Consider the following 13168-nt stretch of genomic DNA (forward strand, 5'->3'; position numbering starts at 1 on the left):
ATTCAGATATCTCTAAACACAATCATGCTTAAATGTTATTTTTATAATATATATATACATGATATATATAATATACATGATATATATAATATATATAATATATATATCATGTATATGTATATAAATGTATTATGATGTATTTCTTTTTAACCTTGGTTTGTATTTTGACTTGTTCTTTATTAAAACCCGGAAAGATAATGAGTCATCATCACAGTCAAATTTGATATTGGGAAAAGAAGGACAGTATAAAGGAAAATGACTTTACAGTTAGAAGAGGAGTTACCAATGAAGAGGTGCCAGTTTATTCTAGAAATACAAGTTGTTGGGGTGCCTGCCTGCCTCAGTCGGTAGAGCATGCAACTAACTCTTGATCTCAGGGTTGTAAGTTCGAGCCGCACATTAGATGTAGAGATTACCTAAAAAAATAATAAAATATTTAAAAAAACATACAAGTGAGAATTTATAATCCAAAACTTAAAGTGTTCACACCCCTGGTAGTTTGTGCTTCCCAAGTGAAGATTGTGTGCTTACTAATTTATATACTTCTATCACAGAGGTGCTTGTTAATATAAACTGTGGTGAATGTTTCATCTACTTTTTATTTTTTCTAACCAACATTTCATCAATGAAGTAGGAAAATAGTAGAATGCAAGGAGATAATCTGCCTGCTGAAGTGAAAGTAGACTATAGAAATTGTTGCAGCGATTCTATCAGTTTAAATTTAACCTATAAATTTAGGAATGTTTGGAATAGAATCCATGTAACTTCAGGTACTCCTTAAATAGCATCATATACTTGAGTTGTAAATATGTTACCAAACTTAGAAGAATCTTTGGATCTTGAACTTTGTAGTATCTAAGGTTTATTTAAATCTCATTTCTAGTGATTTAAAACATGTCTAAAAACAAAGGTCTTTTTGTGACTTTAAATAATTTCTAAATGAAAATCTAATTGAGAGAATTCATAAATTATCCAAATAACCAAACTTTAGTAAAAATGTATTACCAACAATAATATTTCTAATGCAGGCTTTCTGATGCTACAGAATTACAGTATTAAATATATAGTTAATTTCTCAACATCTAAATAAATAAAAATCATAAGCATGACCCTGTTACTCTCTCATTGTCTTGTTATAGTGAAGGTACTGTGAAAGTGAGAGGAACTTAGTAGTGTTTATGGTTATTAATTTCTTAATTGGTAAAAGAAGAAATAAAAATACTTTAACACTGGCTCATTATTTATTTAAAATTTCTGCATTTTAGTATTACCAGAAAACTTAATTTGTAATCCTATATTTGAACTCTGAGAAAAAAAGTTTATTTCTAAGTTATCTGAACTCAATCAGAATGTCCTCTTTATCTGGGATTTAAATCTGGGTGTGTATTTCTGAAAGAAATGCTTCCCTTATTGTTACCACATAATTATGCCTATTTTTATGACACTTGTTTTTTTTTTTCCTTAGTGATAAATTGCTTCTATTTTAAATGGAAGGCCAGCTTAGTTTTTATTTTAACTTTAGATGTGTCAAATACTTTTTAATGTTGAGAAGTTCTGTTATTTTCACATAGCTCAGTAATAAAAGTCAAAAGCTATAGGAGGACTGAAGGTTCTGCTAAAATACTGATAATTTTCTAAACAAACTCCTAAACCCACTATTTTAGAATCAGGGATTTCATTTGGTTGGTAAAAATAATGCAAGGATATAAATATTAAGAAGATATTCTCATTAAATTACATATTTTACCCACTATCCTCACAGTTTTTGATGTTACAGGCTGAGACAGTAACTTTCTTGTTACCCTATACACTGTATGTGTGTGACATGAAATTTGAGTCAAAAATCAATAATTAATATCAGAAAATGAAACTATTTTAGTATCACTACAAGTAGGTGTTTGTGAACACACAAATCAGATAATTTTGAGATAGTCATTAAAAGTGTACTAAAATATAATTGCAGTATTCTCTGTATCTCTAGAGTAATGCACTTATATTTAATGATCTATGGTCTAATGATCCAGAATTTCTAGGCATTATAATAAGATAAAATGAGATAAAACTTTAGCTTTCAAATAATAACCAGTAGCTAATGCCTTTGTAGAGAGTTGGACACAACTATCCCAAACTGCAAAAATCAGTATTTTTTTTATTATGTTAATCCCCATACATTACATCATTAGTTTTTGATGTAGTGCTCCATGATTCATTGTTTGCGTATGACACCCAGTGCTCCATTCAGTACGTGCCCTCTTTAATACCCATCACCAGGCTAACCCATCCTCCCACCCCCCTCCCCTCTAGAACCCTCAGTTTGTTTCTCAGAGTCCATAGTCTCTCATGGTTCATCTCCCCCTCTGATTTCAGTATGTTTTATATGAACTATTAGCATTTTAGGTTTCACAGAATTTTTAAACAATCATGTATCACTGTGATGGTAAAAAAAAAAAAAAACAGTGTTTTGAAGCAGCATCTTAAAACAGCTACTCTTAATGTCATATGCAGCTTTTGATGTATGTCCTGAAGTTAATAGCATAATTTCTATGTTTATTTTGCCTGTTATCAATATGTATATTGTTAAAAAAAAAAAAAAAGTTCTCCCCCTACCTAGCAATCTTTGCCCCCATTCAACTTTACTTTGCAATAGATCATAGTTACTTAATCCTGTTTAGCTTCTTGGTTAAGATTTCTAGTTCTGGAGTAAGACTCCTTGGGTTCAGGTCAACTCTTTTATCTTTTACTGTGTCTGTGTCTCTTTATCTTCAGCACCAACATCATAGCATTGTTGTAAAGATTAAAAGCAAGTTAATACTAGTATAATGTTTTAAATAGTGCCTAACATCTAGTAAGCACTGGGTAAATGTTATACGTTAATAGCTATCATTGCTATTATTAGTAGTAATATTATTAGTAATATTTTCTATTTAACTTATTAGTAATATTAGTAATTATTATTAGTATTATTAGTTATATTAGTAATATTTTCTATTTATTATTAGTAATATTTTCTATTTAACTTCAAATAGTACTCATGAATATTATTAATCTTCAACTCGTGTTTATTAAGTACTATCAGAATTGCTAAATTGAAAGCATTTGTCGATCATACTCTAGTAAACAAATAAAAAACAAGTACGGAATTAAACATTTTCAACTTTTGAGCTATAAATTTCATGTTACTATTTTATCATGTGTATACATGTTTAACTTAGGAAATTAAATATAGTAATGTTTTCTTGTCTGATTTTATCTTTTATAGGTTATGTAAATCCACTTGGGGTCACTGTTCCATATATAATAAGAACCCACCTCTAGGATTTTCTTTCAGAAAATTGTATATGCAGCTGGATGAAGGCAGCCTCACCTTTAATGCTAACCCAGAGGAGGTAAGTGAAGAATGTGAATATTTGAAATAGTTGAACTTTGTTACTATCTTACTGCAGTTTTCTGTTATAATAAACTTGCAAGTAAAGTAACAAGTCGTTGAATATTCCTTTTCAATGAAGAAATCACTGAGAAGCCCGCTAAGTAAAGTTAATGCTATATAACAGTCATTTCTCTTTACCTTACCAGCTCACATTTTAAATCTTTCCACCTGCTCATGTTGTGTGGCAGCTTCCATGACATATATGCAGTCCTCTACTGGACCTGATTAAAATATGACTACATTGTATGTGGAGAGCACAGAATATGGTCATCAAATTTTATCTGCAGCATTTTCTTCCTGTTTTATTTTTCTATTTAGTAACGATGCTACTTTTATCAGAGACAATCACAGAGGACATTGTTCATTTGTGATACATAAAATGTTGTCTTCGTAATGCCTTTAACAGTCCATGTTGCCCTAGGAACTGCTTATAGATTGTCATAAAACTGAATAATTTTATCAAAAAATCAAAATATGAAGACCATTCTTTCACTATTTTATTTTCCCTATTCTCATTTTTATATATATCCTAGAAAGGTACAGATTCTCAGAAATGTTTTTTTTTTTTCCTCAGAAATGTTTAAATGTCTGCTAGGCTTATTCTTAGAAACCTAATACAGCACTTAGAACTACTACTTCTAGGTGAATTCTTTTCTGTGGAAAAATTTAACTGGCAGTTATTTTAATTTAATTTTCAAAAACCAACTTTTTTTCATTTGTTGTAGAGGTATTAAGGACTATTTAAATTATGCAGTCAAATATTTTTTTTAAATATCTTAACTTTTGCTATGTTATAATTAAAAACCTGTTTCCCCCATGTAAAATATTTGAATATTAAACAAATACTGATTTTAAAAATATGCATGTAATACAAATGACATTTTAAAAATTAAATTGATTTTTACTTATTACATATGATTTCTTAACTTTTCCTTGTATACAGTGAAGAAATATAACACCATTGCAAAGCTTTACTGATATACCATCCATTATCAGTTAAGCCTTAGCCCCACAAATATAACAAAATATATATATTATAAAGCCTGGTATAAATATTTAAACTAAGAAATTTGTTCTCTCACTACTGTTTAATAAGAGTTTTGATGTTCAGATTGAATAGAGGACTGATACTTAATTTAGAAGGCAAATGAATAAACTGTCAGATTTAGGTTTTGTAACTTATCCCTTGATTGTAAGTTTTTTCTGATGCATTTTATTATAAAATACACTTGTTTTTACTTTATTTTTGGTCAAATCCAAGTTCTGTTCCTTCTAAATATATAGCAACAGTAAGCGTGTCACTTTGATCTTGCACTACGGCATAGCTACTCTGTACAAGAGATTCTTCTACACTTACATGTTTGAAGAATGGCATGGTTTCAAAGACTTCATTATTCTGTTTATTAGAATTTGACATTGCTTGTAGCTAATTAAAACAGTTCATATGACAAACTTCATAATAACTTTATAATAAGATACATAAATTGCATTAGTCTAATGATGATTACTGGAGAACCTAGTACAGTATATTACTTTAGATACATAAGGAAAGGCAGCTATTACAAGCCCCAGTCTTATTATGCCCAATTTATCAAGGCATTCTGGTTCCTGTCATGAATTATACTGATAATGAGCAAAACTGTCATCTTTAATTCATATCACTTACAAATGTTACATTCTAAGGAAAGTATAACTTGGTAAGTACTGAGTTGTAGATTTACCAAGTCAGAAAAGTTGGATGTAACTGCTGATATTGATTATGGTAAGTAGTCATTCCTTGCTAAAAGAGTACCAGTTTTTAAAACAAATTATAAAGCCATCATTTTTATGCAAAGATGAAACCACAGATAGGCCCTCTTATACTAGAATATGATATGGATAGTTTTAAATGTCTAAATTGGAAAAGCTAGATGTCAAAATATGTTTCCATCTTTGCTACACATATCAGACTATAGACTTCTTGTTACACCTCCTCTACTGTGTTTGGAGGGGTGGGCAGAGAAAAAAGATAAAATTAAAAGACCTCTTCTTATCTAACAAAACTTTTAAAAAAATTTTTAACTTGAATGTTTTCTAAGAGAGGGGATTGAAGTTATTAATTAAAATAAGATTTTTAGATTTTCAGATTTTACTTATCCATCCTACCTTCCATTGTTACTGAGAGTTGGCTGTATTTTCTTCTTACTCACTCCCTTGCCTAACTTAAAGATATCCTAGAGCATTCCAGAAGTGTTGAATTCACTATTCTGAAAGGGGCACACAGTGCTGTCAAGAGGCATAGAACTGAACCTTTCAGAGTGACTTGTGGTTCCAGAATTCTGATTCTATGCTTTTATGAACATCAGTAGCTTAGCAAGTGTGATCTGATAGCAAAATAGAATCCTATCTTTACCAGAATGCACCTAGGTTATAAATACGCAAAGAAGGACATTGAAATAAATACTTGTAGATGCAGAGAAATGAGGGAAAGTATTTTAACAACTATATTCTATATTTTATTTCATTGACTAATATAAATAATAGCAACTTGGTTGTTTATCCAAGTCAAGCCTTCAGAATTAAATCATGTAATTGAAAGAGTTATCCTAATAGATGTTTTTATATAGAACTTATCTGTATGAGTCATACTTTAGCCAGGTCTTAGAATGACTCTTGCCAAGATTTTTGAGCACTAGAAATCAGGAAGTACTTTTTGGAGGTTGATATTTCCACCCCACCCCATTGAAGCACTATCATCAGATGTGTTATTTTGGGTCCATTTAAGCCTGAGAAGTAAATTAGTTTTGATGATATGTGTAAATGTAAGTGTCATTTATTGTAACTACCTGAGGTCAGATGTGTATAATTGTTCAGTATTATAAAAAGTCTACTTTTCCATAATTTCTAGTTCTGTACTTATCATTTTGATAGCAAGCATCATTAAAATATTATAAAAATGAGAATACTTACAGCCACAGGGAACAAGATTCTCCAAAGGACACCGTTCATGTCACGGATATGGGTAACCAAGCTCCACAGCGGCTGCTGGCAATGGCTCATGGGGTGGGGGAGAACTTCCGCACAGCTTGTGGTACGATTCTCTAGCACGCTGTTGTTATCTGCATGATCTTGTGATCTCAGCTGTATGTCAAGTCTTGATCTTGTGCATGAGCTTGTGTACTTTGTGGCAGGTGACCACATTCTAGTCGAGGAATGTGCTAAAAACCATCTCTTTACGTTAGGCTGTATTTCCCCTGCATGTACAACTTACGTGTGTTGATTTTATTCTGCTAGCCGTATTGTAATAAAGTAATTTAACTTCTCAACCGACTAGCTATATTCCCTGAACTCCATTTAGTATTAAACATTTTCTCGACTTAGTTATTTTTAAACTTGGAGTCTAAAAAATTGGGACAAGACATGGTTTAATTTCAATATGTTATAGGTTTTATTTTTGTTTGTGTAAATATGTTTAAAAAAATGTTATTGAATAATATTCTTGGGAGGCCTGGGTGGCTCAGTCAGTTGAGCATCGGACTCTTGGTTTCAGCTCAGGTCATGATCTCAGGCTCTATGGGATTGAGCCCCTCAGCAGGGAGTCTGCTGGAGAGTCTTCCTCTGCCCCACCCCCGCACCGTGTTCGTGTGCTCTCTCTCTCTCAAATAAACAAATAAATCTTTAAAAAAATAATAATATTCCCATGTGGGTCAGTAAAAGCAGTCTTTAACTATATAAGCACAATTTTCTTGCCTTCATAAAGAAAGACCCCCATACATGCATACAATTTTATGCATAATTATTAGATTGATCTGGGATAGAATCTATTATGAGAAATATTTTAAATTGGACCTGTGCACACATTTTAGATGGAAATGCATAAACAATTTATTTTTGTGATACTGTAATCTTTTTGTTGTTGGACCAGCTAAAATATAAATGGGAAATTTGTAGTTCTCCATTTTAAAAAGGACCTCAGGAGTTTATACTCAGATATTAAATCTTACTGACTTTCTGCTCCAGTATACAGCAGCAAAATGTTCATTACCATTACTTCATAGCATAGCAACAGTGATGAAAAAAACTTTTACTTTTATTCCTAGGGATAGAAAACCCTGATTGGTATCATCAGAATGTACAGATAATCATTTTCCAAATGTGTTCTTTGGAATAATTATTCCACAGGATAAAGGACATAGTCAAAGGAGTTCCCAAGTCTAATAAATTTGACCATGATAGGTTATGATTAGTTGGCTTATTTAAAGAATAACTTTTCAAAGTCTTTAATACACTGATGCACATTGTATGTGTTGTATGTAGTATCATTCAAATTTATTTGATAAAGTGTTAAATTTATTTGACAGTGTCTTTTTCTTTTGTTTTTTCCTTTGGTAAAGTAACATTCCAGGGGACACGTTCTGTGATATGCTAGTATGGATTATCTGTATCTTAACTATGTGTAAATAAATGTGTTCCTAAATGGATAGACAGCTAGCTTGACTACCGTCTTCTTCACTGACAGTTATCTGATGTCTATTTTACCAGTAATCCTTTTTCTTTTGAAAGTCTATGAATTTATATTTGTTCTCTTTCCTTTTGTCTGATAGTATTTTAAAAAAATTAAAACTGAGAGTTGTACCTTGAAAGACTGAGAGATTTATGAATGTTCTATATTTTGATTATCATCTAATTTGTTAAGGAAAATGTTACTTTGTAAAATAAAATCTGATAGAAATATTGAATTCAAATAATTACCTTTAGACATTGATACAAGTATTCATATCAAATAATTTATACAGCTCATTTATCATTTCATCCTTGATATCTCATTCTCATACTAACTGTTATCTCTTGCAACACGGGTATTTTCAGCGAAGGCTGACAGGCCATTAAGATGCTTTTAAGTTTGGCAAATGTACTGCCCACTTTTCCCTGTATGTATCACATAGGGTGTTTGGGCTGGAACGATCAGACAGTTTAATAGTGGCTTAACCATATATATTTATTTACCTCCAAAGAGACACAGAGGTGGGTATCCCAGAGTTATTTCAGTGATAGACTGATCTCATCAAAGACTCTCAAGGTGTGTTGACTTCTGCCTTCTTTTGATAGTAAGTTGGCCACCACCACTCAAAATATCACATCCTCATATGAAAGTATCCTCAGCACAAAGATAGGGGGCAAAACAAAGAAACTCTCCTCGAATTCCTTATGCTTATTAGGAAGTAAATATCTTTTCTGGAGCCTTCAGTGCACTACTTCTGATTTCTAATGGACAGACTGAATCACATGACCATTCCTAGACCTATTGAGAACAGAATAGAAGGGATTACCAGATTGGCTTAGAGTTATCATGATTTAGCAACTGTGACTGACATGCTAAAAGCAATGAAAAGAGTGAAATGGCTTTGAGGCAGGCCCAAGCGTCTGCAACTCTAGTTTGACTAGTGAGCCACTTAGAAAATTTGTTTTTCTGCTTCTCTTATTTCTGGGCTGTACTGGTTTAGAAGCCTTAGTACCCAAAGGAGGAATATTGATAAGTGGCACAACAATTCAGATTGGTTGCTGAGACTCCCTACTTGTGGTTTTAGGTCCTCCTGCCACTGAGCAAAAATGACCAAAAAAAAAAGGGGGGGGGCACACAATGGATGAGTGTCAGTAATTATGCTGTGGTTGAAGTAACGAAGTAACAAAGTGGGGAAAACAGAAGGATAGAAGTGGAACTCAGGAGATGTCTTCGAGGTACTTCTAATACCACTATATCCTATCATAGAAGTAATTTAAAAAAAAGTCACGTAGCCCTGTATGGGCAGGGTTTAAATCACATCACTTAGCTACTCACTAGATAAAGAACTTCAAACAGCTGAAAGGGTAGCTCCATTCCCAGCCTCAGGAGTTCTACACAGTTTATTCCAAGATAATCATGCTAATATTATTCCTCTTGGCTTAGCATCCATGCAATCCAGTTCTGACCTGTAAGATTGGAGGAACATGTGCAGAGAAAATTTTAAGTTTCAGAAAGAGACAAAAGAAGGTAGTACTGTGAGTATCTATGTGTATGCGTACACATGCGTACATGTGTATACTTCTGGGACTAATGTATGAGCATATAATGATGGGAACAGATGCAGCCATCTTGCACCCATGAGGGCTATTAATAACACAGGGCAGGTAGAACATTGGGAAGAAAGAATTGGGTCCATGAGCCTAACATGCCTGGAGCCAAAATACTTTGAAATTTCTTGTTATGTAAGAAAATAAAATCCCTTTACTTTCTTGAATAGGGTTCCTGTTGTTTGCAGTCAAGAGCATCCTGATGCATCATCATCACCATCATCATTATTACCCAAACTCATTAAGAATTTGATATGTAATCCTGAACACAAATTATTTTTTATAAGAACAGTGCTAATTTTCATTAGCAAAGTAATTTTATCCCCAATTTGCTGATGAGAATCTAGTCAGAGCAAAGGAGCTAGTTGATGCTAAGAGGAATCCCTCACTGTGTATAGCTTAAAAAGCTTTCTTCTCTATTGGAATTATTTACCCGAAAGAGCTAAAATACTCAAGTTAATTGGCAAAACCCCTTCCCTTGATTAGTATTAGAGTCAAAGTGAAAAACTATGCCTCTCAGACACTGAATATTATCCTCTGGCTACATAATTTAATATTTTCAGTCTGGTTACAACAGTCAGGTCATACCAAACTGGAGGCCATTCACTTTTTTGAGGGCAACATGGTAGGTGTATGGGTGTGTGTGGATATATCTTATCTCTTTTTAATTTGATCCATCATGTGTTAATTTTATGTTTAAGTAGGTAACTTTATCCTGTGTCTTTCAGATCAACTTCTGCCTGCTCTTCATACTGCCCTGACCATAATAGATCTTGACTACCCTCCCCTTCCCTTGTCACCGAGTCATTCCAATACAATGACTCCACAGAAGTATGTGGACTCAGGGCAAACCTTTTAGAAGCTTCAAAGGGAAACAAATTCCCAGGCCCTCTTTTGTCTTAATCTAATTGAAAAAGAGATTCAGACCGAGAATATTGTATAGCTTATTCATCAGTCAAGCCATCTGATGCATTTTGCTTTTGTTTTCCCTCGTACATCATGGGAGATACTGTTATCTCATTTAGTGTGAATTATCTAGGGTAAATATAAACAGAAATTAGTGGACAATGTATTAATCTAGGACTTTCAACTATAAGAAAGAATAAAGTTGGAATATTTGAGCACCACAGCCACCCATACTACAAATTTTAAAAATGTGCAGGGCTGAAATGACCAAGATTTTTTCTTTGCTTGAATTTTACTTTTGTTGCCAATTTAGATAAAGATACCTGGTGAGTTTACAATATTGTGTTAATATTCTAAGTACATTTCAAAGAAAAATCTGTTTGCCTTTTATTTCCTTACCATATCCTGACCATCTTAATACGTCCATGTTCTTTGTTATCTGATGTGACCACAGTTTCAGTGAAACTTGACAGCACTTTCTAGACCTAAGTTCTCAATTTTAATGTCCAAGGTAGTTTTCTCTCCTACACATCTTGTCTGAATGTAGCAATTGCAAATACCAATGTCACAGTGAATGTCACTGTAAAAGATGAATTCTTTATCAGAAATCTGAAAAATATTTCCTCAGTTCTTGGATGTCATCAGTTGTCAAGCATCCATCAGATTAACTGCAGCTTTTGAAATATGGAAGTATGTAGGAAACACTACATTAAATACAAATTTTTTACCCACTAACTGTAGTATACATATATCCCTAATATTATATAACATTTTCTCTCATGTCATAAAGATTTTGAAGATGCCTTCTTATAATAAAAATATTAAGATCTTTGTGAACCACTTTTGGCCATTAGCAGGTAAAGATAACATCAGACTGACCTGTTGCTTTTTATTGTTTGTACTGGTGACTCCAAGTTTTGAGAATTTATAATTTGAGGCATTTCAAAGTATACTAGAGTTTTGATCCAACTCATAGGTTTTTGTTGTGGTTCTGTTCTGTTCATTTTTTACCCCTTAGTTTAATTATATAATCCTTAAAAGTCAATAGCTTCTCTTGAAAGCCACCTGGAGGCTTTGTACAGACTTAAACATGCATTCAACAAGTATTTATTAAGTATCTCTCCACTTACTAATTATATGACTTAGACCTTGTAAATTATTTAACTTCTGGGCTTCAGTTTCCCCATCTATAAAAATGGGGACAATAATATTTGTGATACACAATATGTTAGTGCGAATATGAACTAACATTCACACTAACACACTAACACTAACACACTAACATTCACACTAAATATTATGAATTAATATTCACACTAACATATTGTTAGTGCCTCTAAGTACTCCCCAAAATGTAGCTTTATATTTATACTAGAGGTACAACTATAACAACTTAGACTATCAAGAGCCAAGCACTGCTGTAGGCGTTGGGCTTCATCCTCTCTTGGAACTTTTGGATTCCTGTAGGTAAATATTTGACACCTGAGTAATGTTCCTTCATAATGTATGTATCAGTCACACCAACATCTGCTAGCTTTAAATGATGATACCCTTTGCCTTTAATTTCATTTTCTAGCATGTGATGAACAATCTTTTGCATATAACTTTTTGTGTCAGTGGTGATGCTTAGTATAATCTTTTTGAGGACATTTTAAACAGTAATTAGGTTTCCAAAACTACGTTCAAATTCAAACCTGCGTCGTGGCTGATGGTGGTAGGATGAACAGATACTTTAATTACATGAATGAGTATACACATGTGCTAGCAGTGAAACTACTATTTAAATCCCAGCTTGCTTCTCTGTTTGTCTACCATTAAGATTTGGAGTTTTTCTTAATGTTGTTTATTTCAAAATTGTTTCAGAGCTGTTAAACTATATTTACAAATGTACATTTTAGAATCTAGGTTATATGAGAAAACTAATTTTTATTTATCAAAGCAAAGTTGTTCATTTAAATCTATTTGCATGTGATTTTTACAAGCAGAAATTCTGTATTAGCCAATATTATATTCAAATGTGTCACTTTCTCATTAGTTTGAATTATTTTTAATTGTACCTTAACCTAATAGAGTTTTATTTCCAGACTTTGACTAGAATGCTTTCTTTTTCTAATTTACAGACAGTTTAGAGAAGAAGGGGCCTTTCCAAGAAGCTTGCTTTAGCTACCAGCAACTTGTCAATAATATTAGTAGTAGTAATTTATCATTAAGAATTACCTTCATGTTCTTCATCTTATCATCTTCTTGATCTATCCCAGTCAGCAGAGTGACACTTTTGGGGACTATTAGAAGTCAAAGTGTGACTCTTCTTCTGTTTGAGTCTATTAAAATTAACTAATAGGAACTAACTTTTATTTGTTATTTAAAACCTAGATAATGACATTTATGTGATTTTGTCTGATGTCATTGCTTTCTCTCCTATGAAAAAGAAGCACAATGATCTTCTTACATTTCTCCTGCATTTCCCCTGGACTCCATTAGAAAGATTTTCCATTTTTCTTTAGATTTTCTTTGAACTATCCCTCCTGTATGCGAGATTTCCCATTGACATCTTCTGGCTAAAAATAATTTAGGGTGTATGTGTGACTATTCTTAGCAGTTCATCTACATTGTACACCCTGATGTATGGAAAATTCTTTTGGAAAGCTGAAATCCTTGCCACTTCAAACAAGGTCTGTAAATGAGCTGACTTCATTCCGTATTTCATACTCAAAACTGAATAGTATGATTCTTCATTATCCTCCA

At 32.6% G+C, this 13168-nt stretch overlaps 1 protein-coding gene across 1 annotated transcript in view; it reads left to right on the forward strand.

The window, feature by feature from the left end:
* Positions 1 to 13168, forward strand: part of FBXO8 (F-box protein 8) — a 47799-nt gene that overhangs the window by 20050 nt on the left and 14581 nt on the right. The window contains exon 3 of the mRNA XM_032389014.1: positions 3260 to 3386. Coding sequence (XP_032244905.1) covers positions 3260 to 3386 — 127 coding nt within the window. The remainder of the gene's footprint in view (positions 1 to 3259; positions 3387 to 13168) is intronic.

The sequence above is a fragment of the Phoca vitulina genome, unplaced genomic scaffold (genome assembly GCF_004348235.1).
Source record: "Phoca vitulina isolate PV1807 unplaced genomic scaffold, GSC_HSeal_1.0 scaffold53, whole genome shotgun sequence".
Taxonomy (NCBI): Eukaryota; Metazoa; Chordata; class Mammalia; order Carnivora; family Phocidae; genus Phoca; species Phoca vitulina.